The 25,684-nt window shown below is 41.0% G+C and overlaps 1 protein-coding gene across 3 annotated transcripts in view; it reads right to left on the bottom strand.

Annotated features, from left to right (window-relative positions):
• Nucleotides 1-25,263, bottom strand: part of Brca2 (BRCA2 DNA repair associated) — a 65,151-nt gene extending 39,888 nt beyond the window's left edge. For all 3 annotated transcript variants that reach the window (XM_045154205.1, XM_045154206.1, XM_045154207.1), the window contains exons 1-12: nt 25,213-25,263; nt 24,410-24,515; nt 22,063-22,245; nt 19,951-20,059; nt 17,447-17,496; nt 17,321-17,358; nt 16,087-16,198; nt 13,351-13,400; nt 11,607-11,718; nt 9,262-10,362; nt 3,668-8,500; nt 577-672 (exon numbers count right to left, since the gene is read on the bottom strand). In XM_045154205.1, coding sequence (XP_045010140.1) covers nt 577-672; nt 3,668-8,500; nt 9,262-10,362; nt 11,607-11,718; nt 13,351-13,400; nt 16,087-16,198; nt 17,321-17,358; nt 17,447-17,496; nt 19,951-20,059; nt 22,063-22,245; nt 24,410-24,473 — 6,748 coding nt within the window. In that variant the 5' untranslated portion in view covers nt 24,474-24,515; nt 25,213-25,263. The remainder of the gene's footprint in view (nt 1-576; nt 673-3,667; nt 8,501-9,261; nt 10,363-11,606; nt 11,719-13,350; nt 13,401-16,086; nt 16,199-17,320; nt 17,359-17,446; nt 17,497-19,950; nt 20,060-22,062; nt 22,246-24,409; nt 24,516-25,212) is intronic.
• Nucleotides 25,264-25,684: the final 421 nt, after the last annotated feature.

The raw sequence follows: 25,684 nt of genomic DNA, 5'->3' as shown, positions 1-25,684 counted from the left end.
AGACCGTACCTCAAAAAAAAAAAAAAAAGTCGGGCTGCAGAGATGCCGTAGAGTTAAGGTGCTTACTTGCAATGCCAAAGGACCAAGGTAGGATTCCCCAGGATCCACATAAGCTAGATGCACAAGTTGGCATGTGTCCATTCTCTCTCTCAAATATATAAATAAAAATAAATTAAAAAGATTTAAAGTCATGACCTTATAACCTTTTTTTTTTGTTTTGTTTTGTTTTTCAAGGTAGGATCTTGCTTTAGCTGGGCTGACTTGGAATTCACTATGTGGTCTCAAACTCACGGCGATCCTCCTACCTCTGCCTCCTGAGTGCTGGGATTAAAGGCGTGCCCCACCATACCCGTCTTCATAACCATTTTACACTTTCTAATTACAGACAACCCCAGCATCGTGCTAAGTACCATGAAGGGAAAGTCCACACAGGAAACAAAAATAACAGTTTAACAGTGAAACCACACTATAAAATCTTTTGCAAAAGACATACCAAATGAACTGAGTGAGATAACTTCAAGAATATTATATACATAGTACCTTAGGGACAAGACAAAAATAAAAAGCAAACTTTACCATCTGGAGTACTTTTTAAGGCTTTTAAGCATTTTCCTTTATTTTCTATTATCCTGTCAAATTCATTTAATAAGCTTCTTTTGATTGGAGGATCTCCTGAAAAGATAATTCCATACATGCTTGTAATTTCATCAATTTTATCTTTTAAACGCCTGTATTCATTTTTAAAAACTAAAATACTCTTACAATCTGTCAAGGAAATACACAAATTAATTTGTTGTTGAAATAAGCTTCATGTATCGGTCTCACTGTGTAGCCGGGCTGACCTAAGCTCCTGATCCTCCTGCCCCGTCCACGTGCGGGGTGTTGGGAGCACAGCTGCGCTCGACCACACACAGTTTATGCAGTGCTGGGGGCTGAGCCCGGGGCCTCCTGCATGCTTGGTACATACTCTAACAACTGAGCCACGTCCTCAGCCCTGTAGCTGCAACTTAAGTAACAATCGCTCTACTTTTAAATAAAGAGAAATTTATGTTGGATATTAATTTAATTTCTATTACTTTGTTTGCTTTTTGTTTTTTGAGGTAGGGTCTTGCTCCAGCCCAGGCTGACCTAGAACTCACTCTGTAGTCTCAGGGTGGCCTCAAACTCACAGTGATCCTCCTACCTCTGCCTCCTGAGTGCTGGGATTTAAGTCATGTACCACCATGCCCAACTTAATTTCTATTACTTTTTAAACACTAGAAGGGTCTGTGAAGTAAACAGATATTTCCACAAATCATATAATAAACTACTTTTTAATAAAATGGCATTGACTCTAGGTCTACTTCCAATAAGGACAATAAAATCTCTCAAATAGGGCTGGAGAAATGTCTCCATGGTTAAGGCACTTGTCTGCAAAGCCTAAGAACCCGAGTTTGATTCCCCAGTACCCACGCAACGCCAGGTGTACAAGGTGTTGCATGCATCTGGAGTTCATTTGCAGTGGCTAGTGGTCCTGGTGTGCCCATTTTCTCTCCTATCTGCCTCTCTCTCCCTCTCAAAAAATAAACAAATAAAAATCTCTTCAAATAACCTTTTTTTGGGGGAGGGGCAGTAAAGTCAAGAATGATTTCTTTGGAGATATTTCCTTCTTTCTTTCTTTTTTTTTCTTTTGTTTTTTCGAGGTAGGGTTTTACTATAGCTCATGCTGACCTGGAATTCACTATGAAGTCTCAGAGTGGCCTTGAACTCATGGCAATCCTCCTACCTCTGCCTCCCAAGTGCTGGGATTAAAGATGTATGTAACCATGCCTGACTTTGGAGAGATTTTTTTTTTTTTATTTTTTGTTTATTTATTTGAGAGCGACAAACACAGAGAGAAAGACAGGTAGAGGGAGAGAGAGAATGGGCACGCCAGGGCTTCCAGCCTCTGCAAACGAACTCCAGATGCGTGCGCCCCCTTGTGCATCTGGCTAACGTGGGACCTGGGGAACCAAACCTCGAACCGGAGTCCTTAGGCTTCACAGGCAAGCGCTTAACCGCTAAGCCATCTCTCCAGCCCTTTGGAGATATTTTTGATGTAATTTGGTAATGTTTGAAAACTAACTTTGCTTTTTACTGATTCTTTCGGACTTCAAACTTGCTATGGAACTGAAGATGAACTTGTGCTGTGATTAGAGGCACTTGCCACCATACTTGGCTTAAGGATGAATTTATTTATAAGTCTGTGAAAGAGTCAGTAAAATAGAATCAAGTTTCAAATATTACCAAATTACATAAAGATTAGTAATAGTAACACACATTTAAAAATTCTACTCTCTCAAATAAATAAATAAAATATTTTGGCCCAGAGAGATAGATGGCTTAGCAGTTACAGTGCTTGCCTGTGAAGCCTAAGACCCTGGTTCTATTCCCCAGTACCCACATAAAGCCAGATGCACAAGGTGGCACATGCGTTTGGAGTTTGTTTAAAGTAGCAAGAGACACTGGTGCACTCCTTACTCTCTCTCCTCACAAATAAATGAAAGTCAGGAAAACACCAGAAGTTGGTAAAATTGTACATAAAATACTGTTGACATTGTTTACAATTCCAAGTTGTTGTTTTTTTAAAATATTTTATTTATTTGCGAAAGAGAAAGAAGCAGAGAGAGGGAGAGAGAATGGGCATGCCAGGGTATCTAGCCACTGCAAATGAACTCTGGATGCATGTACCACATTGTGCATCTGGCTTATATAGGTTCTGGAGAATCGAACCCAGGTCCTTTAGCTTTGCAGGCAAGTACCTTAACTGCTAAGCCATCTCTCTCCAGCCCCTAAGTTGTTTTTCCTTTCTACATAGATCAATTCACTTCAGCATACAGACAGAACAAAATGGATTATAGTAAGTAAAGCCATTATTTTCTTTTCATTTCATTTTATTTTTATTTATTTATTATGGGGGGGGGGAAGAGAATGGGCATACCAGGGCTTCCAGCTACTGCAAACAAACTCCAGATGCTTGTGCCACCATGTGCATCTGGCTTACATAGGATCTAGGGAATCAAACCTTGGTACTTTGAAGTTAGAATACTGCCCTATGGCATTAAGAAGATACTATTTGAAAATAGCAACTGTTTTTAGAATATCTATCTGTGAGGGAAGCAAGCTAACATTGAGTTCTCTACCCACAAAAGTACTATGTTGGGTTTATTGCTAAGTAATTTGCTTATAAAGCCTGACAGCCCCAGGTTTAATTTCGTACCCATGTAAAGCCAGACATATTAAGTGGTGCACGTGTCTAGAGTTTATCTGCAGTAGTAGAAGGCCCAGCTGTGCCCATATTCACTCTCTGCCTCTTTCTCTCAAATAAACAAATAAATATTTTTTTAAAAAAAACTATTAGTAGGTTAACGTTACATAATCTGTCTTAAAGCTCAAACTTTAACAGTAATTTTTCAATTACAACTATCAACAATGAGAAAAATTATACTAGAAGATCCTTAAGATGACTTACAGGTACCCAGACTTAATAGATAACAAGTCAAATCATTGTCCCAAAATGCCACAGGAAAAAAAATACTTTTAAAACTCTTAATTTGTAGCCTGCTGACAATATTAAGGACTGAAACCTTCTGCAACAGACTGGCTAACCCAAAGTAAAAACAAAGAAACAAACAAAAAAGTGACTTACCAACTGGGCCAACAGTGACTCCTCTTCTTTTCCTAGTTCTTGAACTTAAAACTACTTCCTCACTTCTGGGACAGGCCAGGCAGCATTCGGTGTCACTTGGTGGTTCACAGTCCATCAACTCACTGTCTTCCATGAAAGCTTTAGCAATCTCTACTGCTTCAGTTTCAAAGTAAGTTTCTGGAACTTTGCAGGAAGTAGAATGATCTGCATTTTTTACAGCAATGTTAGTAAACGTTTTGGTTGTACCAATTTCTACTTTTATGCTTTGGGGTAAAGCTTGTTCTTTTCCCAAAAGATGAGTGCTATCAGTAAGTGATACTTTGGTTCCTAATACCAGCTGTGTATCTTGCTTCGGAGAGAGAGGGGCAGAAACTCTGACTGGATGAATATTTTCTGAAGAACCACTTTCAGCATTATAATCACTTGATGACTCTACTTCATTATTGTAGGTCTTCTGCAGCTTAGAGTTTACAGAATATTCTGGTGTCCTATTACCACAAGAAAGTGCTTCTGACCCATTCTGTTCAGAGGAAGGTAAAGGCTGAAGAACATGTCCAGTGCTGATGAAATCAAATTCTTCCAACATTCCCTTCACTTTGTGCAAGGCACTTTCTGAAACTGTAACCCGTTTTCCACTTGCTGTACTAAACCCAGCAAAAGCAGGTGCATTTATGTTGTGTGACAAGTTTTTGTGAAGTGACAGTGCTTCTTGGGGGATAGGTGCCACCATGTCTCTTTCTCCTGTGCACTGGTCTACATAATCATTACTTTTAGTTGGCACTGTGGCTGAGCACTGATTAGCACTATTTTCTAACTCAGAAAATACCTGTCTTGCTTTTTGTAATGATGCATTTGATACTTGTATTGATTTCCCACTTGCTGTGCTAAAAATCCCACAAGCGTAAGTAGAACGAGGAAGATCCCCAGTATGTGAAGTTTCCAAACTAGCATGGTGGCAAGGCAATCTTCCAGAAACTTTCTCCAATCCAGATGTACTGTGGTTGTTTTGTAAAGTCTGTTTGTTTTGAATGCCAGCAGCAGTTTCATGTGAACCCCAACACCCTTCATCACCTAAGGAGTTAGGAGAAGTAAACAACTCCAAATGAGCCACTGACTCACTGTGAGCTGTTTGGGGAGTGTCTCTTTTGCTCTTGGTGTTTTGCTTAATTATCTTATTGCAGTTGTCTGTAAATCTCTCTCTCACCGTTTCTATGGCTTCATGTGAAATACAGACAACCTTACCACTGGCTGTACTGAATGCGGGTGATCCAACCTCACAATTACTTGCATCACGTGTGGTTAAGTTAGGGGTTGCATTTTTATTTCTGCATGGTAAAGGGTTAGTCCCAGGATTCTGAACATGAGTATCTTCATGTATAGTCTGTGGGTGTGCACTTACTTCCTTTACAATGGATTCTTCAGAAAAACTGGTGTTATTTTTGTCTTTGACATTCTTTATGACTGTCTCAATACCAGAACCAGCTTTATTCTTAGAAAAATATCCTGAATCATTATATACATCATCAGAATGGTGTGGATAGCTGTTAGACATGTGATGTTTCCTTAAATAAGGTGACTTTTGATTTTCAGAGAGCTGATTTTTATCATTTTCAGTTCTAGTATCATTTGAACTATTTTCAGATGGATTTTCTACATCATACTCAGGGTATTCCTTTACACACACAATCCTGGAAGGATTTTTTTCTAGTTGATCATCCAATTTTTCTCTAAGCCATTTTTTTGCTTTGGATAGTGAAGCCAGACTTACATAAATTTTTCTGCCGTGTCCTGTGTAAAATGCCAAAGCTGGATCTTCACTGGTTGAGGAAGGGGAGTGACTTTCGAGACAAGGTGTTGTACTTTTTTCTATGCTTTCTTCTACATTTTCATGTACTTGAGCTTTCAAGGAGATACTATTTGATGTTTTGGGATTGTCAGTTTGTCTATGTAAATTATCACTTAGCTTGGATAGCACTCCAGTCTCCTTAGAAACAAAGTTCCTCTCATTATTACTTTGAGAATTCTGCATTTCTTCACACTTTGGGACAGTTAATCCAACTCTCTCACATGTTAATGAAAGTATTTCCTGACAGTCCTCTTCCTCAGTTAGCAGGTTTGCCTCTTGACTAAAACTGATGGTTCTACTAATATCTTCTTTCCCATCAAAAAGCATTTTCACTTTGTCCAATGATTCCTGAGTAATTTTAACTTTTTTCCCACTAGCTGTATGAAAACTCAAAGGTTCTTTGATCTTTTGTATTTCATACTTAGGGTGTTGCTGGGGATTTTGGGGCTGCCTTTGAGTATCAGCAGGGAAACTTTCTTCCAATAACTTGCTTTTAATCACAACTCTTACCTTGTGACTTGAAATGCCTATTGTGTTATTTATGCCAGAAAGAATTTCAGAATTAAAGGAATCCGAAAAGTTAGACAGTTCTGTTTCTTGATCAAAGAAATCTGCAACTTTATTGAATGACTCCTTGGAGACTTTGATGTTTTTCCCACTTGCAGTCTGAAAGGATATAGCACAATCTTTTCTATTTTGTTCCTTATTACCTGCAGCTAATTCTTTATTTGAGGATTTCAAATGACATGTTTCTTCATCTTTCACAACTTCCAAACAGGTTAAATCTGACAAACTTTCTTTAATTTGTATGCTTCCTTTCTTCACAAACTGGCTAGATGACATAAGATGCCCACTGTGCTGATGAGCACGTGGCAGGTCACTTTCATCTTTATGATTAACTGTGACACCTATACCTTCTAGTTTACAAGCATTTCTGCTGGAACCAGTGTATTTGTTATGTTCACTATTTCTTGTGGAATTTTCATTATTTTCCTTAAGAAAAATGTCAGTAGCCGTTTCAATATTTTTTTGTAATGTTACTTGGTACTTAGTACTTTTCTTATTAAGGTTTTTATTACTATTAGGAGTTTTTGACTGAAACTCTGGAACAGAATCATGACGTTTACTTGAAGAGAAGGTCTCCTCACTGACATTCTCAAGGTCACTGAACAGCTTCATAGCCTTTTGCAGAGCTTCACTAGAAACATTCAGTTTTGTTCCAAGAGCAGAATAAAAGCCTCTAAACTCCACTGCATTTTCATCTGTAAAAAAACAGGATGCATTTTTGCTACAGTTGTTGTTCGATGAGCAGGGAAACTTTTGTTTAATTCCATCTGCACCTTCCAATTTTCTGCTGTAATCTTCATGACCTACAGGCCAGGAATCAGCCATTTGATGGAAACCAACATCTCTACTAGCCTCAGAAGTGGTGTTTACAACGGCCATATGGTTTCCTGGTACTCTGAATGTATTTCTCTGTATGAGGAGGCTTGGTTTCCTGAACTGTGTAAATTCAAATTGACTTCCTGATTCTTCTAATATAGTAGAAAGTTCTGTAACTTCTGCCTTTTGGCTAGGTGTTAAATTATGATTTGAATTAATAATATCTTGCCTTAAAGATAACACCTGAGGCGTCGCAAGGTCACCTCTTTGAGGAGAAACAAGTGCATTATTCTGCACATAGGTAGACACAGAACTAACTGACTGTGAATCAAATGAATGAGGTCTGCTTAGTTCCTTCTGACTTTCTGGTAGGGCATTTCCAAGTTCTATGCAAGCTAAGCTAGTAGGATGCTGCTCCTCAGTATCTCCGAAGAACATTTTGCTTTTCTTAATGTCACACGCAGTGAGTTTTCTTTCTTTACTGGAAGCTGTTCCAAAGCTACCTCCCAAACTGCGCTTTGACATGGGACCCAAGAGCACTGACCGTCTGTTTGCGCCATAATTGCTTGTGCCTGACCTCATATCCAAGGAGGCATGCGACTTTACACCTTGGCCTGCACTTACTTCCGGGTGTTGCCTTACACTGGTCCTGCTCTCCTTTGCCTGACCATGGACCCTGTCTGGTGGGTCAAGGTCTTCTGTAAGCAGCACTTGGGCTGCTCGTTCATCACCTCTGTATCGATCTACTACCATGGAAGAGTTCTTGAGAACAGGAATTTTTGTACAACTGAGGACTTCTTCAGAGAGTTCCTTAGCATTTCCTGAAACAGGATTATTCTTTTCATCAGTTACTTGAAAGACATTATTCTCATTTTCTGGGAAAAGTTCTTCAGAGTTTAGATTGACAGTTATTTCTGAAACTGAAGTAGTTTCTTCTTGGTCCTTTTGGATCACTGTTAGATTGGTGTCTTGGTTGAACTGCATGTTTGCTAACGGTGATGCGACTATTCCATAATTTTCAGAGGACAAAAGCTCAACTTTTTTAGAATTTTCATTTGAAACACAAATTTTTTCACTTTCCCCTAAGTTCCCTTTGTCTTTGGTTAATTCAAGAGCAACATCACAGTTCTTATATTTTAGTTCCTCTGATGTTTTATATGCTTCTTTTCCTCTAGAAACCAGAACTGGACTTAACAGGAGATCCCTGGAGCTAGGAGATAACATGAGAGTGCTAGTATTACTATGGCCATCTACAAGGCTTTCCTGCGACCGAAAGTGAATGCTGCTAGACTTCACTTCCAAACGCTGTGCTGCAGAATGGCATGCTGGGACCAAGACCTTTTCTTTTTTATCTGAAATTGTGTGGCTTTCTTGATTTTCATGTTGTCTTTCCTGCAGGGGTGACAGAAGATCAGTTTCTGGAGTTAGGAATGACTGTAGCTTTTCCTTGTTAATTTTTGCTTCTTTGTAATTAAGGTCCTGAGATACTGTAGCAGTGTAACTACTTTCATTATTGGGAGTAGTTCCAAAAGAGTTGGTTAATGACAACGGGTGTTCTTCAGCATCCTGTGAACAGTGTCTTGTGACAGAAGGATATGATAACCCTAAACATAAGAACACAAGGTGACAAAACAAAGTTAACATATTATTAACCTATCAAATATCAAGGATTTTAGTATATTTAAAAGGCAGTATTTGGGTTGGAGAGATGGCTCAGCAGTTAAAAAGTACTTGATTGCAATGCCTGACACCTGGGTTTAGTTCTCCAGTACCCATGTAAATCCAGACGCATAAAGTGGCCTGTGCATTGGGAGTTTATTTGCGATGACAGGCGGACCTGGCATGCCCATTCCCTTTCTTTCTCTCCCCTGCCAAGAGAGAGGGAGGGATGCAGTGTTTAAAATAATCACATGAGAAGCAAAGAGTGAATAGCATTTAAAACAGAACCCTACATACTATTTTGAAATTGTTAAATTTCTAGCTAAAGATAAACAGGGCCTTGGTATTTTTTTAATAATATATACAAACTCAATCTAAATTACTATCACATTCTAGGAAACAGATAGCTAGCATAAATATAAATCAATTTTAATTTTTATTAAAAAATTAGAAAAATCCATTGTTAATAATTAGTAGAAGATAGGCAAGGTAGAGAAATTAATTTTTTGGGCTGAAAAAATGGCTTAGTGGTAAAAGGCAACTGAGGGATATCCAAAGTTGACCTCTAGCCTCCACAAAAGTAAGCTGACATACCATCACTCACATGCAAAAAGAAAGATTTAAAAATTCATATATTTAAATATAAGAACCTATCTTCATCAATAAAACCATATATATTTCTCAAAGAAGAAAAAAAAAGAGAGACCTGAATCAGCATTCATAAATGCAGGTGGTGCGTTGATCCAGGGTCCAGGGTTGCCGAGCTCTGATTTCTTGTCTTTCTTTATGTTTTCTCCTTGATAAGACGCCTCATCACTTATGGCATAAATAAACTTTTTTCTTTTCTTTTTCAAAGTGGATATTAAACTGGTATTTTTCAAAGTTACAGAGGTATGTGTAACACTGGCTGGGCAGGTTCCATCATCAACTGAACTAGGACATAAAGAGTCCTCTCTCCCTGAGTCAAAAGCAGACATTTCCAATGCATTTTGAAAGGCCTCAGTTTCTTCTTTAAAGCTTGGATTGGTCACATTATCTGAGAAAATGGTGCCCAAAGTCTCAAGTGGTTCTTTCATCCTGAACACAGGCATTCTAACACTCTGCTCGGGACAGGATACTTGAGAAGCTCCGGGCGTTGTTTGCTTTACTGTAAGAAAGGAGTCTTTGTGAAACTCAAACTGATGTCCTTGGAGTTTCTTATTTCCCTGTGTTTCCTCATACAATATCTTTTCAGGTTTTAGCAGACTAAAATTATGTGGCAAAAAGTTTTCTGAGGTAATAAAATCAATACATTCTTTCTTTGTCTCTATGAAGTCTTTTTCCGAATTATTTTGGCCACTATTAGTAATATGCAGTGGAGGTGTTTTTTCCAAGTGAGTTCTGTTTAGACTGGAGAGGGTTATGGGAGACCATTCATAGCTTGAAGGTGGAACAACTTCCTTGGAGATTTTGTCATTTGTGTTGCCAAAGGGATTCTGACTTGTAGCATCTGTCTCTAAGGGATCACTACCACTGGGCCCCATTTCAGGGGCACAGGAACGCTTACTTTCGGTGTCTTGGATTTCAGCTTCTTCACTTAACTCATCAGTGCTTATTTCACAAAAACTCTCTTTCCTAGTCTTGCCCTTTCTTGTTTTCTGTAGACAATACTTATGCTTAGGAAAGCCCAATGAAAAACTATCTTCTTCAGAAATATCTACATCTGTCTCATAAACCTCATCTTCTAGGACATCTGGCATTGACTTTTCAAGGTGATCTTTGTAGCTATGCACATTGCCAAATGAATTCCCTAATGTTTTCCTTAATCCTGTTAAAAATCAAAACAAAAGCATATTAATAACATTTTATAATACAACCATACAGTCTGTATTATTCTCACAACCTAGCTCTTTTTCTGGCAACTCATCTTTCCCCTATTCTTTTGGCAAAACCTGATGTTAATGTACCCAGAGCCTTGGGTTGGGGGCGGGGGCCAGAAGGAGTGTTTTTTTCCCTCCTAAGGTAGAGTCTCAATCTAGCACAGGCTGCTCTAGAACATACTCTGTAGCTTCAGGCTGGCCTCAAACTTATCATTATTCTTTACCTCAGCCTTCAGAATACCAGAATTAAAGGTATGCACCACAACACCTGGTCCCACAGCCTTTATACACACACACATATACATATATACACATACACATATATATGTGTATGTATGCATTCTAAGTATTAAATTTTTCTTTACCAGCTCCACACAATTAAACTCACTTTTAAAACTGTGTACCTAATTTAATATTCTAAGAACTACCAAACCAAATGTTACAAATCAACTTTGTAGGACTACAGCCAAGAGTCAAATCTCATCTACTTGATACTATCCACACAGACATTCAATCTTAGCATACTTCTGGGTACATCTGTTGTGACATTTCCAGAAACAACTGCATCAGGAAGGCTCTAATCACACGATGGCATCACTGGGGAGCTAGAAGAGGAAGGTCACCGGGAACCTCTCCTTGGGGTTCTATGCTGACCTAGCTGCTTCCGGTATCTAAGATGTGAGTGGCTCTGGGCCTTCATGCTCCTGCCATGACAAGCTGACACCTCTACAACCATGAGCCAAACCCAATCTTTCCTCCCTTGTCCCTGTCAGGTACTTGGTACAGCAATAAAAAACCAAGACCGTGCTGTTGGGTAGCTCAGACGAGCCTAGAAATTGCTTGTAGCTCAGGCTGGCTTAGAACTTGTGATCCTCCTGAGTACTAGGATTAATGATGCCTAAACACGGCCAATTAAATCAAATTAGAGTCTACCTCTGGCACCTTACTTTACTGTGGTACACACCTTTGATCCTAGCACTTGGGAGACTGAGGTAGGCAGGTGGAAAGGTTGTCGAGAGTTTAAGGCTAGCCTGGGTCTATAGAGTTTCAGGTCAGCCTGGGCAAGAGTAAGACCCTGCCTCAAAAGCAAAAACACTCTTACTTTAGTAAAAAGGAAAAGCAATAGATTTTCTTTTTAAGAAAAAAGGAACATCAACCACAAACAGTTGTTCAACTACACAGAAAGACTTACCATGACCAACAGCATTTCTGTGAGTTTTGCTTTCTTTGGCAGTAACAGAGTGCATAAATCTAGCATCCTTTGTCAGGCTTTCATTGTGACTAGAAAAACAGCTTTTCAAAACCTGCAAGTTATTTTTAAAAATCACTATTTGTATAAACACTTTCATTACATACATATACATATTCCTTTTCTTTTTTTCTTGTTTTTTTTTTAAGTAGGGTCTCACTCTAGCCCAGGCTGACCTGGAACTCACTATGTGGTTCCATGTTGGCCTCAAACTCACAATGATCCTCCTGTCTGCTTCCCAAGTGCTGAGATTCAAGGCATACACCACCATGTCCGGCTTCATATACATAGACAAATTACTATTTAAATCTTTGCTTTTTTGACGCAGGGTATCAGTGCAGCTCAGGCTGTTCTGAACTTACTATGTAGACCAGGGTGACCTTGAACTCATGGCAATCTGCCTGCCTCTGCCTCTGGTGTGTGAGCCACTACACAAGGCCTATGCATGTCATTCTTAAATAGAGGCAGCAAAGTTTTTGTTGTTGTTGTTTGTTTTGTTTTTCAAGGTAGGGTCTCACTCTAGCTGACCTGGAATTCACTATGCTGTCTCAGGGTGGCTTTGAACTCTCAGCAATCCTCCTACCTCTGCTTCCCAAGTGCTGGGATTAAAGGTGTGTGCCACCATGCCCAGTGAGGCAGCAACGTTTTGTAGGGGTTAAAGAAATCCTTTAAGTGGGCTCGAGAGATGGCTTAGCAGTTAAGGTACTTAACTGCAATGCCAAAGGACCTAGGTTTGATTCTGCAGGACCCACATAAGCCAGATACACATGGTGGCGCATATGTCTGGAGTTCATTTACAGGGATGGAGGGCCTGGCGCACCCATTCTCTCCCTCTCTCTCAAATAAATAAAAAATATAAAAACCATTTTTAAAAAAGAAATCCTATATGTACAGGACCACATTTTAGAGACTTTCTCAAGACTTAGAAAAATTACACACTAGAGTTACATAATGAAGGACAGAATGGGCATGGAAATATACATGTATAATACCAGCAGTTGGGTAGCAGTGGCAGAAAGACGGCCACAAGTTCAAGACTTGGCTGGTCTTGGGGCTGGAAAGATGGCTTAATGGTTAAGCACTTGCCTATGAAGCCTAAGGACCCTGGTTCAAGGCTTGATTCCCCAGAGCCCATGTAAGCCAGATGCACAAGGTGGCACATGCACATGGAGTTCGTTTGCAGTGGCTGGGGGCCCTGGGACACTCATTTACTCTCTCTCTCTCTCTGTTTGTTGCTCTCAAATAAATAAATAAAAAATAAACAAAGACTAGGCTGGTCTATATAACTAGTTCCAGGTCAGCAGGACCCTTCCTTAAAAGAGTCAAAGAGAAGCCGGGTGTGGTGGCGCATGCCTTTAATCCCAGAACTCGGGAGGCAGAAGTGGAAGGATTGCTGTGAGTTTGAGACTCACCCTGAGACTATATAGTGATTTCCAAGTCAGCCTGGGCCAGAGTGAGACCCTACCTTGGAAAAAAAAGAAAAGAAAAAACAAAGGAGTCAAAAAGTAGGAGGAAGAAGAAGCTGGTTAAAGGCACTGAGAAGTGATTCATGAGTTGCATGAATGTGCATGTGTGTGAGCGCACACACATACACGCAAACTTTTTTAAAAAGCAGGACAAATGCTTTATCAAGGCATCTAAAATTCTAAGCAATTTGAATAGTATAATCAATTTGACATTCACTTACAGGAGTAGTATTATTTGGAAGTGAAATTTCAGCTGCTTCCTCATCTCTGACTGTAAGATAAAAATTACACTTAGGTGTACTTCATTATATATTATAACTAAAATTAATACCAAAATATGTCAAAAACCAAAATAACACTCATACTATTGGATTAGGTGATGCACTTGAAACAAAATTAAGAGAGCAAAACACAATAATTAGGACAATCAATGAACACAGTAACTAAGTCATACTCACTTTCCTAGTACCACTCACGTGGTGGAAAGAAACTATAGTTTGAGGCCGGGCATGGTGGCATGTGCTTTTAATCCCAGCACACATGAGGTCGAGGTAGGAGGATCACTGTGAGTTCAAGGCCGCCCCAAGACTATATAGTGAATTCCAGGTCAGCCTGGGCCAGAGGAAAACCATAACTGAAAACCACAACAAAAAGAAACTGTGGTGAGGTAATGCTACACTAGCATGTTCACAAGACTGAGAATCTACCAGATCATGACTTTAAAGCTAAAGTTAGAAACCAGCATTTATTTAGACAATAATATAGCCTAAAGTCATACCTAACACTTCTTTAGTTTTCAAAAAATGTTTTTCCTTTATTATTTCATGTAAGTGATAAAAAAAGAAGTCTGGTCACTCCCAGGAAGAGGTATAGCTAAAACCAGCAAATTGAAAAGTCCTAATTTGAGTATAAACTCATGCTTTCAGTACAATTTACAGTAATCTATACTACATAAATATATATAAATGACTGTGTACACATATATATGTACACAAACAAAGTAGGTTTTATAAAATGCTTTACTGTGTATGAAGCCAGATAAAAGTACTTAGTTAAAATTTAATCTTATAGTCAGGAGTGGTGGTGCACACCTTTAATCCTAGCACTCAGGAGGCAGAGGTAGGAGGATCACTGTGAATTCAAGGTCAGCCTGAGACTACATAGTGAATTCCAGGTCAGCCTGGGCTAGAGTGAAACCCTACTTCGAAAAACCAAACCAAACAAAAACCTTATGTAAAGTAGTACATTTTAAATTATATTTTACTTATTTATTTGATAAAGAGAGAATGGGCACAGCAGGGCCTCTAGCCACTGCAAATGAATTCCAGACACATGTGCCACCTTATGCATCTGACTTTATATGGGTACTAGGGAATTGAACCCAGGTCCTTAGGCTTTACAGGCAAGCGACTTAACCATTGAACCATCTCTCCAGACCTAAAGTAGTCATTTTTGAGTATAAGTGTGTCCTATAAAATAATATAGTAAGAATGATTCATTGCTTACTTACTGTTAACTTTACCTAGAGGAAGGGAGATGTGGAGGTGCACACATGTAAGCTTAGCCCTGCTGTGGAAGGCTGAGGCAGGAGTATCAGGAATTCAAGGTCAGCCAGAGTTCATATGTAAGATTCTCTTAAATTTTTTTTTTTGTTTCTTGCTTAATTGCAGCCCTAACTGCATACTATATACTAATTTTTTCAGTTTCTTTTTACTTTAACAATGCTTATGACAAATGGTATCTGCTTTCTTTCTGCACAGAGAACACAGCCAAAGTCCCATTTGGAGGTGTGAGCAAGGATGGAATGACGGCCAGGTGGCCAAATGCAAAGAGCCCTGCAGAGGGGAACCCAGACTTGCCAGGGCTGGGGAGGACTCAAGTGGAGCTGATCGCCAGCGCCTTTTGTTCTCATAGCTACTTCTTTGAAAAGATATACAAATCAACAAGCCCATAGCCAAACAAACAGAAGGGAATCCCCAAATGAATAAAATTGGAGACGAAAAGGGAGACATTAAAACAGATAGCAATGAAATTCGGAACTTCATAGGGACACACTTTAAAAACCTAAATTCTTCTAAGTTGGAAGAAATCTAAAAGAAATGAATATCTAGATGCATATGATCTGCCAAAGTTAAGTCAAAGTGAACAAAATAATTTAAACAGACTTAAAACAAGCAAGACGACATAAGTAGCAATAAGAAAGTCTTCCCACTGAAAAGGGCCCAAGTACAGACAGACTCACTGAGGAATGCTAAGGCCTTTAAAGAAGAACTAACTTAATGGGTCTCAAATTCTTCCATATGACAGAAAAGTAAAGAATGCTTCCAAACACTGTATGAATCGAATCCAGTATTATATTGCCAAGGTAGATAATACAAAACAAACAACACTGAATTTAATTAAATGTTTAGATATGAAGTAGGAAGGAACCTAATTGGGAAGAAGCAGGGGTTTTACAGGACTACAGTGAATCTGCACAGAGCTTAGTAAATGTAAACAGATTATACAAGAAATTTTGGATGTGTAATTACAACTGTGAGACTTAAAATCTCAATTCAGTACCATCACAAATATAGATCTGTAAAGGAGAGATAGGCAGAGGAAGCAGTGCTTATTTAATGCTGTCTTAATAACTAAAGTATCAAAATTGTGAAAAATGTGCAATTAAAGCAAATGTTAGCTCTCAGTGGTTATATAATGTAAGTATATGAATATGTATAACGCTATTATACAAGGATGACACAGTGCTGAAACATGCTTGACTCTCACATGACAGCACCTAATTTGTGATTTGCTCTATCTTAACTGAATGGAATAAAATTGTTCTGAACTATCAACATCTTACAGTATTACCTTCTACTTTCTATCCATGTTTTTCTTCCAACAGAGGAATCAGAAAAGACAGCATATCAGCCTCACCTGTCTTTCCCTGTACAGGATACGTCTTCTATTCTTACCTAGGAGCACAGTAGAACTAAGGGTAGGCGGTGTAGCTAAGGAACTTGACCAAGACATATCAGGATCTACTTCAGCTCCCAGACTTTCAGAAATATGTTTTTGTGTCTGACCCTAGAAAGAAAAAACAGTTTATTTATTTCACTGAAGATTAAAAACTGGGGGGGAGGGGAGGTTTGGTTAAGGCGTTTACCTGCAAAGCCTAAGGGCCCTGGTTCGATTCCCTAAGACCCACGTTAGCCAGATGCACAAGGGGGTGCATGCGTCTGGAGTTCATCTGCAGTGGCTTGAAGCCCTGGTGTGCCCATTCTCTCTCTCTCTGCCTCTTCCTCTGCCTCTCTCTCTCAAATAAATAAAATATATATATTTTATTTCCATTTTTTTCAATTTTTATTAACATTTTCCATGATTATAAAAATTATTCCATGGTAGTACCCTCCCTCCTCTGCTAAAATATTTTTTAAAAGTTGGGGGGTGGCTAGGAAGAAGGCACAGCAGTCAAAGATGCAGGCTCACAAAGCCCACTGGCCTGGGCTCAAGTGCCCAGTGCCCACATAAAGCCACATGCACCTGCAGTTAGTGTGTAGCAGTAAGAGACCTTGGCATGCCCATTTTCTCTCTCTTCCCAAATAAAAATATAAAACAGTAAAAGAGAGGCTGTTAAGATGGCCTAGCAGTTAAGATGCTTGCCTGTGAAGCCTAAGGACCCAGGTTCAATTCCCTCAGTACGCACATCAGCCAGATGCACAAGGTGGTACAGGCATTTGGAGTTTGCCTGAACTGGCTAAAGGTCCTGGCGTGGCCTGTTTCCTTCTCTCAAATTAAGTAGTAAATAAAGTATTTTATTTCATTTTACTTTTATTTATTAGAGGGAGAGAGAGAGGGAGGGAAAAGAAGGAAGAAGGAAGAGAGTGGGCATGCTAAGGCCTCTAGCCACTGTAAATGAATTCCAGATGCATGCACCACCATGTGCATATGGCTTACATGAGTTTTGGGGACTCAAACTTGGGTCCTTAGGCTTCCCAGGCAAGCTCCTTAAGAGCTAAGCCATCTCTACAGCCCAATTATTTTTAAAAGTATGAAAATCTTTTTCATTCACTTTTTCATTTATCACTTGCTGAATACCTACAGGAGAAAGTTTGCTAGATATGATCTACAAATTTCAAGGAAAATATATCATACACATTATCAATTTCCCAATTAATAGACGATAAGTAACCCATGGAGAATATTTACCTTTTCAAGTTTTGGTGTATAAAATAAACTTCCACATACTGTTGGAGATGAAAAAATAGAACACTGTAATATTTCTAGTAATAATTTTATGACTCTAAAAATGAAAACCTTTATTTTTAATCATACCTGGTTTTTCTCTTTGTGGCGTTACTTGTGCGGATCGTAGAACAAGAGGACTAACGAAAACAAAACAAATCCCTCAGGTTAAAATAGCAGTATCAAAGAGACAAACTAAGGTAACCTTGTAGTTTATATGCTGGCGACAAGGTTTCTCCATGTAGTCCAAGCTGACCCCAAGCTCTTGGTCCTCTGGCCTAATCCTCTCCAGTGCTAGGAATTCAGGAGTGGGCTACTAGGTCTATCTCAAAGTAAGTGTTTCTAACATATAAAATATTCAGTAAAGGGCTCAATCTAAAAGATTAGAAGATCTTCACTGTACTGCAGCTTCTGCCTCTCATCAAGACAGTGTGATAACAGTTGTTACCATCATGCCTGTAAACTCAGCACTCGGGAAGCTAAGGCAAGAGGAAGTCATGAGCTCATGTCCAACCTGGACATGAACAGAAATAAATAAAGATCCCCAGTCACATTAACTGTTAGAATGATAGTCCTATATAATGTTTTCATATTACTTTAAAAATATTTTATTTTTATTTGATAGAGAAGGAGGCAAAAAGAGAGAGAATGAATGGGCATTCCTGGCCTCAAGCCACCGCAAATGAGCTCCAGATGCAAGTGCCACCTTGTGCATCTGGTTTATGTGAGTCCTGGGGAATCGAATCTGGGTCCTTAGGCTTTACAGGTAAGCACTTTAATGGCAAAGCCATATCTTCAGTCCTAATTTACTTTTAAAAATTAAATCTCTCTGGCTCAGCAGTTAAAGTGCTTGCCTGCAGAGCCTAAAGACCCAGGTTCAATTCCCTAGTACTCATGTAAATCCAGATGCACAAGGTGGTGCATCCATCTGGAGTTATTAGCAGTGGCTAGAAGCCCTGGCATGCCTATTTTCTCTCTCTCTCTCTCTCAAATAAATAAGTAAAATATTTTTTCTTTAAATTAAGGGCTAGAGAGATGGCTTAGTGGTTAAGACACTTGCCTGCGAAGCCTAAGAACCCATGTAAGCCAGATGCATATGGTGGTGCATGTGTCTGGAGTTCAGTTGTAGTCGCTAGATGCCTGAGCACACTCATTCTCTCTCTGTCTGCCTCTTCCTTACTCTCTCTCTCCTTTCCTCTTTCTCTCAAATAAATTAAAAATTAAAACAAAAATTTCATGAAGAATTAAGCAATCAATAAGTGCTGTTTAAAATGTTCATGGAGCCAGATGTGGTGGTGCATGCCTTTTAATTCAGCACTCAGGAGGCAGAGGTAGGAAGATGGCGTGAGTTCAAGGCTATCCTGAAACTACATAGTAAGTTCCAGTACAGCCTAGGCTAGAGCAAGACCCTATCTCAAAAAGCTAAAACCAAAACCAAAACAACATAAACACTAAAATGTTCATAGAAAGTAATAAACAGGCATGGGCTAGGGATGTAGCATAGGCCTGTAAAACAATCCCAGCATTCAGAAGGCCTTAGCTACACAGTGAGTTTAAAGTCAGGCTGGGATACAGGAGACTGTCTCATAATACAAAAAAGCAACAAAGGAAAGTAATGTGTAAAGTGCTCATAAACTTCAGGGCTAAGAATTGTTATGTTATATTTTGAATTTAAATGTTTCCTTTTTTTGTTATTTTGAGATAGCATGCTATTTTGGTTGGACTCAAGCTTATGATCCTGTGCCTCAGCCTCCCTGGTGCTAGGATTTCAGGAGATGTTATAACCAGGCCTGGCTCAAAGTGTTTATAGTGTAAAAATAACCTGAGTTTGATTCCCCAGTATCCATGTAAAGCTAGATGCACAAAGTGGCACATGCATCTGGAGTTCGTTTGCAGTGACTAGAGGCTCTTTCTGTTTGCAAATAAATAAAATGTAATAAAAATAAAATAAAAATGTAATCTAAAACAGTAGGTTCTCCATGAGGTACTTAGCCAAAGTAACTTGGATAAAAATTAGCTTCATTTCCATGACATAACATAAAAAGGCTACAGCCAGGTGTGGTGGCACATGCCATTAATGCTAGCATTCAAGAGGCTGAGTTCAAGGTCAGGCTAAACAGTGAGACCCTGACTCAAAAAAAAAAAAAAAATACAGGCAGGAAAATGTTTTGCGTAAACATACTTTAGTTCCATCTGAGTAAGACGGCTCATGACTGAACTCCTAGCTTCTCAGGAGACTAAGACAAAAGCATCATGAGATGACCACCACCCAGGGCGGCTCACACCTATAGTCCCAGAACACAAGGTTTAAGGCAGGAGGACTGCTGTGAGCTTGAGGCCAGCCTGGTCCAGTGAAATTTTTGTCTTAAAAATAAATAAATAGGGCTGGAGAGATGTCTCAGTGGGTAAGGGCTTGCTGGCAAAGCCCAAGGACCCACATGATTCCACAGTAAAGCCAGATGCACAAGGTGGCACATGTTATTTGGAGTTTGTTTGCAATGCCTAGAGGTCCTGGCACACCCATTCTTTCTCTCTTTCTCTCAAATAAATAAATGTATACGTATAAAATAAATATTTTAACAGCTTTAACATACCTTTCACTAAGACAAGAATTCAGAAGTGGGCTGGTAACATCACTTGCTTGGTCTACTTTAATCTTCACTTTGCAATGATTTTTATGTTCACTACTTGCATTATCCTTTCCTGAAATAGTAAAATAATTCAGTGAAGATGAATATATTCTGGATTTTGAATTGACATTTCCTGGAAGTACTTAAGCATAAGAAGAGAACGTATAGAAGGAGATAATTCCCACCCAAGAAAGAATGAGACAGACACAGAGAAAGTGAGGAGGGGTGCGCCAGGACCAATACGCCACTTTGTGCAGCTGGCTTTATACAGGTACTGGAGAACCGAACCTGAGCCATCAGGTTTTGCAAACAAGCATCTTTAACCACTAAGCCATCTCTCCAGCCCTTGAAAAGATACTTTTAGCAAGTTGATTTTAGGGCTGGGGAGATGGCTCAGCACTTAAAGGCACTTACTTGCTGTTGGGATTCAAAGTTGTAATTTTAACACACTCCACACCTGCCTTGCTGGCACAGTGCTAATTCCTAGAAGTAGGTATATTTCATTCATCTTATATATGCTGTTTTCATATATTCTCTGCTGCTCTGTTCTTAGTGAGAGCTGACACGTCAGCCACACTCTGTGCTACCTCCACACAGGGAACTGGCAAGTGTGACTTTAACTCCTCTCTACTCTGTCCATAGATAGGGCAAGTCCGTTCTCTGTCATGTTTACCCTCCTTTGACGGTTACCCTTTATAAGCAGTCACCAGACGTGCTTTAAGTTCTGCACTTAGGTACCGACAACTTGGACTTCTGCTCTGTAACACGGACAGTAACGTTTCCTACTCATGAGGACCTCCTCTTTCAGCGGGGCGCTTCTCCAGCCGGAGTCCACTCTGTGAGATTGTTCAGTTACAAACAGTCTGCCCGAGACTGTGTTCTGCCACTGTCCCCCAAATTATCCCTTTTTCTACATTTGTCCCTAGTCTCCTACAGATCGCAAAGCCTGTCAGCCAGGTTTCAATTCCCTAGTACCCACACAGTGCCAGATGCCCAAAGTGAAGCATGCGTATAGAATTTGTTTGCAGAGGCTTGATGTTCTGATGGGCCCAGTTCTCTTCCTCTTTCTTTTTATCTATCTTTCTCTCTTTCTTTCTCACTCTTAAATAAACAGTGATACTTTTAAAAAACTGATTTTAGGGTTAGAGAAATAGCTAAGCAGGTAAGGTGCTTGCATGCAAAGCCTGCCAGCTGGGGTTCAATCCCTCAGTACTCACAGAGTGTAAGATGCACAAAGCGGCATGTATCTTGTAGTTCATTTGCAGTGGAAAGAGGTCTTGATTTCATATACTCTATCTCTTTCTCTTATAAATAAAAATATTTAAAACTGTTGTTAAAAAAAAAAAAAACCCACAAATTAGCCAGGCAAGTGGCACACGTATTTAATCCCACAACTTGGGATGCTGAAGCAGGACTGTAAATTTGAGGCCAGCCTGAGACTACACAGTGAATTCTAGGTCAACCTGGCTATAGGAAGAACCTTCCTTGAAAAACAATCAAAATAAGCAACAAGATAAGCCAGGCATGGTGGCGCATGCCTTTAATCTCAGCACCCAGAGACAGAGATAGGAGGATCGCTGAGAGTTCAAGGACACTCTGAGACTACTTAGTGAATACCAGGTCAGCTTGAGCTAGAATGAGACCCTACCTCAGAAAACCAAAACCAAACAAACAAACCATATTGAGTTGGGTATGGTGGCACATGCCTTTAAGCACTGAGGAGGCAAAGGTAGAATTGCTGTGAATTTGAGGCCAGCCTGTACTATAGAGTGAGTGGGAGGTTAGCCTGGGCTATGGACCCTGCCTTGAAAGAAAAATTGACTTACAGAAAAAGCAGAGGCTGGAGAAATAGCTTAGTGGTTAAGGTGCTTGCCTGTGAAGCCTAAGGACCTAGGTTCAATTTTCCAGTGCCCATTTAAGGCAGATGCACAAAGTGGCACATGCATCTGGAATTTGTTGGCAGTGGCTGGAGGTTCTGATGCATTCATTCTCTCTCTCTCTCGCTCAAATAAATAAAATATTTTTACAAAGAAAACTTGATAAATATTTACCACCAGTATAGTAGCAGAGTCTTACCTTGTTCTTTGAAAGTTATTGGAGTTGAAGCCAATTGATAAGAGGGTTTCCTTTGTGGAGTTTTAAATACATGTGGTTCATAACTGGTGATTCTATATTCAGATTCTTCTGCTAGCTCAGAATTATAGGGTGGAGCTTCTGAAGAAAGTTCCTCAAACCAAGTAAGGCTTACCGGTCCTAAATCTGTAAGGAAAAACAAAAATCTCATCCTAGTTTTAGTAAACGACACAGAAAAATTTCAGGAGGAAAAAAAAAAAAAAACGTAATAAATAAAAGGACACCTAGCAAGGTATGACTGACTGTACCCACCTATAACCCCAGCACTCAGATCTGAGGGAGGAGGATTTCAAGTTTGAGGCCAAATTATGCTATACAAAGAGATCTGTCTAAAAAACCGAAACAAGCTTGGGAATATAGCTCAGTCATTAAAGGCGCTCATTTTCAAAGCCTGACATCCCTGGTTTGATTCCACAGTACCCATGTAAAGTCAGATGCACAAAGTGATGCATGCATCTGAAGTTCATTTGCAGTGGCAAGAGGCCCCTGGTGTGTCCATTATCTCTCTCTGATTATAAATAAATAAAAAAATTAAAAAAAAAACAACAAAAAACAAGAAGTGAGCTGCTGTGGTGGTGCACGCCTTTAATCCCAGCACTCCAGAGGCAGAGGTAGGAGGATCGCCAAGAGTTTGAGGCCACCTTGGGACTACATAGTTAATTCCTGGTCAGCCTGGACCAGAGTGAGACCCTACCTAGAAAAACTAAAAAGTTTGCCTGGAGTTGAAGGTCAGCCTGGGCTAGAGTGACACCATGCCTCCACAAACTGAGAGAAAGTTTCAGCAGAAGTATCTGGTGGAGGTGGAGAATGCTGCCTCCAGAAGCCAAAGGTAACAGGGAAATCCCAGTGCCAGGGTAGAATAATGCCCAGGTAGGCTGCCAAGGGCCTCCAAACACTATAGCCTACTTCCCAGAGTCAAGACTGCCCTCCAGAACTAGACGGTGTGGCAACGTGCCTGCCTGAAGACGACAAGTGCTTTGGGTGCAGGATGCTGAGAAGCCAACGCAGAACTGAGCTGGAAGCCTCCTCCTTGCTAGCTAGCTGTCACAGTGCGGGAAGGTGTAAACAAGCTGCTCAGCATGAAGTCATTACAAGTCTTAACCAGGGCTGGAGAGATCGCTTAGTGGCTAAGGTGCTGACCTGAGAACCCTAAAGACACAGGTTTGACTCTCCTGCACCTACATAAGCCAAACGCACAAGGTGGCACGTGTGTTTGGAGTTGGTGTGCAGTGGCTAGAGGCCCTGGCATGACCCCCCTCTCTCTTAAATAATAATAAATAAAGGTATTAACCAGCAGTGGACTCTACCAGCTATACAATAAGCCAGCCATGCAAGATATGCCCACTAGTATAGCAGTGACATGCAAGTTGAGCAGTCGTGATGCGTTTGTAACGAGGCAGAGCTGAGGACATGTTTGAGATTAAAGACACTTGTTTACCAAGTCTGCAGCCCAAGTCAATTCCCCAGTACCATGTAATTGTGGATGCAAAATATGGCACATGTATCTGTCATTCCTTTGCAGCAAGACACCCTGGCAAGCCCAGTCACACATATATATGCACAGACACATATGAACAACAACAAAAAAAAATTATAGGGCTTGTGGTGGTTTGATTTAGGTGTCCCCCATAAACTTAGGTGTTCTGAATGCTAGGTTCCCAGCTGATGGTGATTTGGGAATTAATGCCTCCTGGAGGGAGTGTATTGTTGGGGGCGGGCTTATGGGTATTAAAGCCAGTTTCCCCATGCCAGTGTTGGGCACACCCTCCTGTTGCTGTGGTCCATCTTATGTTGGCCAGAGGGTGATGTCCACCCTCTGCTCATGCCATCGTTTTCCCCTGCCATCATGGAGCTTCCCCTCGAGCCTGTAAGCCAAAATAAATCTCTTTTTCCCAGAAGCTGCTCTTGGTTGGGTGATTTCTAACAGCAATGCGAACCGGACTGCAACAGGGCTGGAGAGATGGCTTCGTTGTCAGTCTTTGCAGACAAACACCTTAACTGCTGAGCCACCTCCCCAGCCTCTGAGTTTTTTAAATGCATTTTATCATTTTATTTGCAAGCGGGGGGGGGGGGGGGGAGGACAGACAGAGAGACAGAGAGAGAATGGGTGTGTCAGGACCTCCAGCCACTGCAAAGGAACACCAGATGCAATATGCCACTTTGTCCATCTGGCTTTGGGGACATCTCTCCAGCCCTAGTTTTTTTTGTTTTTCTTTTTTAAAACAGGCATTAATTTTGACTGATTTTATTGTGTTATTTATCAAGTTATATATTAAAGACCCGTCAATACCTGCTTTGCTGCATCGCGTCTTAAAAATTTCAAAAAAAGTTGGCCTCTTGTATCCAATAGACATTTTTCTCTCTACAGTATTTCTTCTATGCTTGGCAAGTTAAGTCTGCAAAAGAGAAGACCAAAAATAACACTCCGCAGGGATTTTTGTTTGTTAAGCGACTTCAAATAAAAACAGAAGGGCTGACAAATAAGCTTGCCTAAGAGGGACTGTCCCTCAGACCCACTTCCTGGGGGGCAGTAACAGAATTGGCAGTGAGGACGGGGAATATTCTATAAATTGTGCTAGCCATCCCAATAGCCACTAGATACATTAAGTACCGGAAAAGGGTGGATAAAGTGGGGGCTCAAGAAAAGAATTAACCTTTAAAGCGGCTGAGCAGATTTAGCTCAGTGGATGAGCGGTTGCCTAGCAAACGCAAGGCCCCGGGTTCGGTCCTCAGCACCGAAAAACAAAACAAACAAACAAACAGAAAAAAAAAGAAAGCAGAGAAAGAACTAGTCTGAAAGTAGAATTATATGAACGAGGTCCATAGGGCTCCTGTTGGACAGGCCAGCGATCACTGGCTTAAGTGAGACGGGAATACAGCGCCCCAGGAGGAACTCCAGACCCGGGGAGAGGCGCGACGGCTGGGTGGCAATGCCCGCAGCTCTTCCCCGCCCGCCCGCCCGTCAGCAGGCCCCCAGGACGTGCAAGCCCGCGGCAGGCCGGGGACGCGGCCCGGGGAGCAGGACGTCTGTCTCCCGGGGCAAGAGCACGCGGCTCCCCAGCCGGCACGCCGAGGGCGCCCCGGCCCACTCACCCGCTCCGCCGTCCCCTCCGGCTGCCGCCCGCCCGCCCGCCGGCAGCTCCGCCTCCGCAGCCTCGTTTCACACGCTCGCGCCAAAAGCGCCCGCTCTGGTCACGTGACGCGGGGACGTGGTGACGCGCCGCGCCGCGTGCGTGCGTGCGTGCGCGCGACCCGGAAGTGGGGCCGGCTTCGCCGCGGCGCTCCTCGCCGAGGCTGACAGGGAGCTCCTAGGTTAGAGGACTGGTACCCGGTAGAGGCGTGGCCGCGCAGGGCCGGGAGCTCGGGGTCGGCCTGAGGGCGGGGGAGATCCTACAAGTCGGAGTTCCACTCCCCAGTAACCGACCTCTTACATAAAGGCCACATGCACAAAGTGACACATGTGTCTGGAGTTTGTTTGCAGTGGCGGGAGGCCCTGGCTTGCCCATTCGCTCTCCCTCTCTCTGCTTGCTATATCTATATCATCTATATCTATCTATCTCTATCT

Source organism: Jaculus jaculus, chromosome 7 (assembly GCF_020740685.1).
Source record: "Jaculus jaculus isolate mJacJac1 chromosome 7, mJacJac1.mat.Y.cur, whole genome shotgun sequence".
In the NCBI taxonomy this organism is placed as follows: Eukaryota; Metazoa; Chordata; class Mammalia; order Rodentia; family Dipodidae; genus Jaculus; species Jaculus jaculus.
Note: the sequence above shows the minus strand (reverse complement) of the source record. Positions and strands in the feature narration are given on the sequence as shown.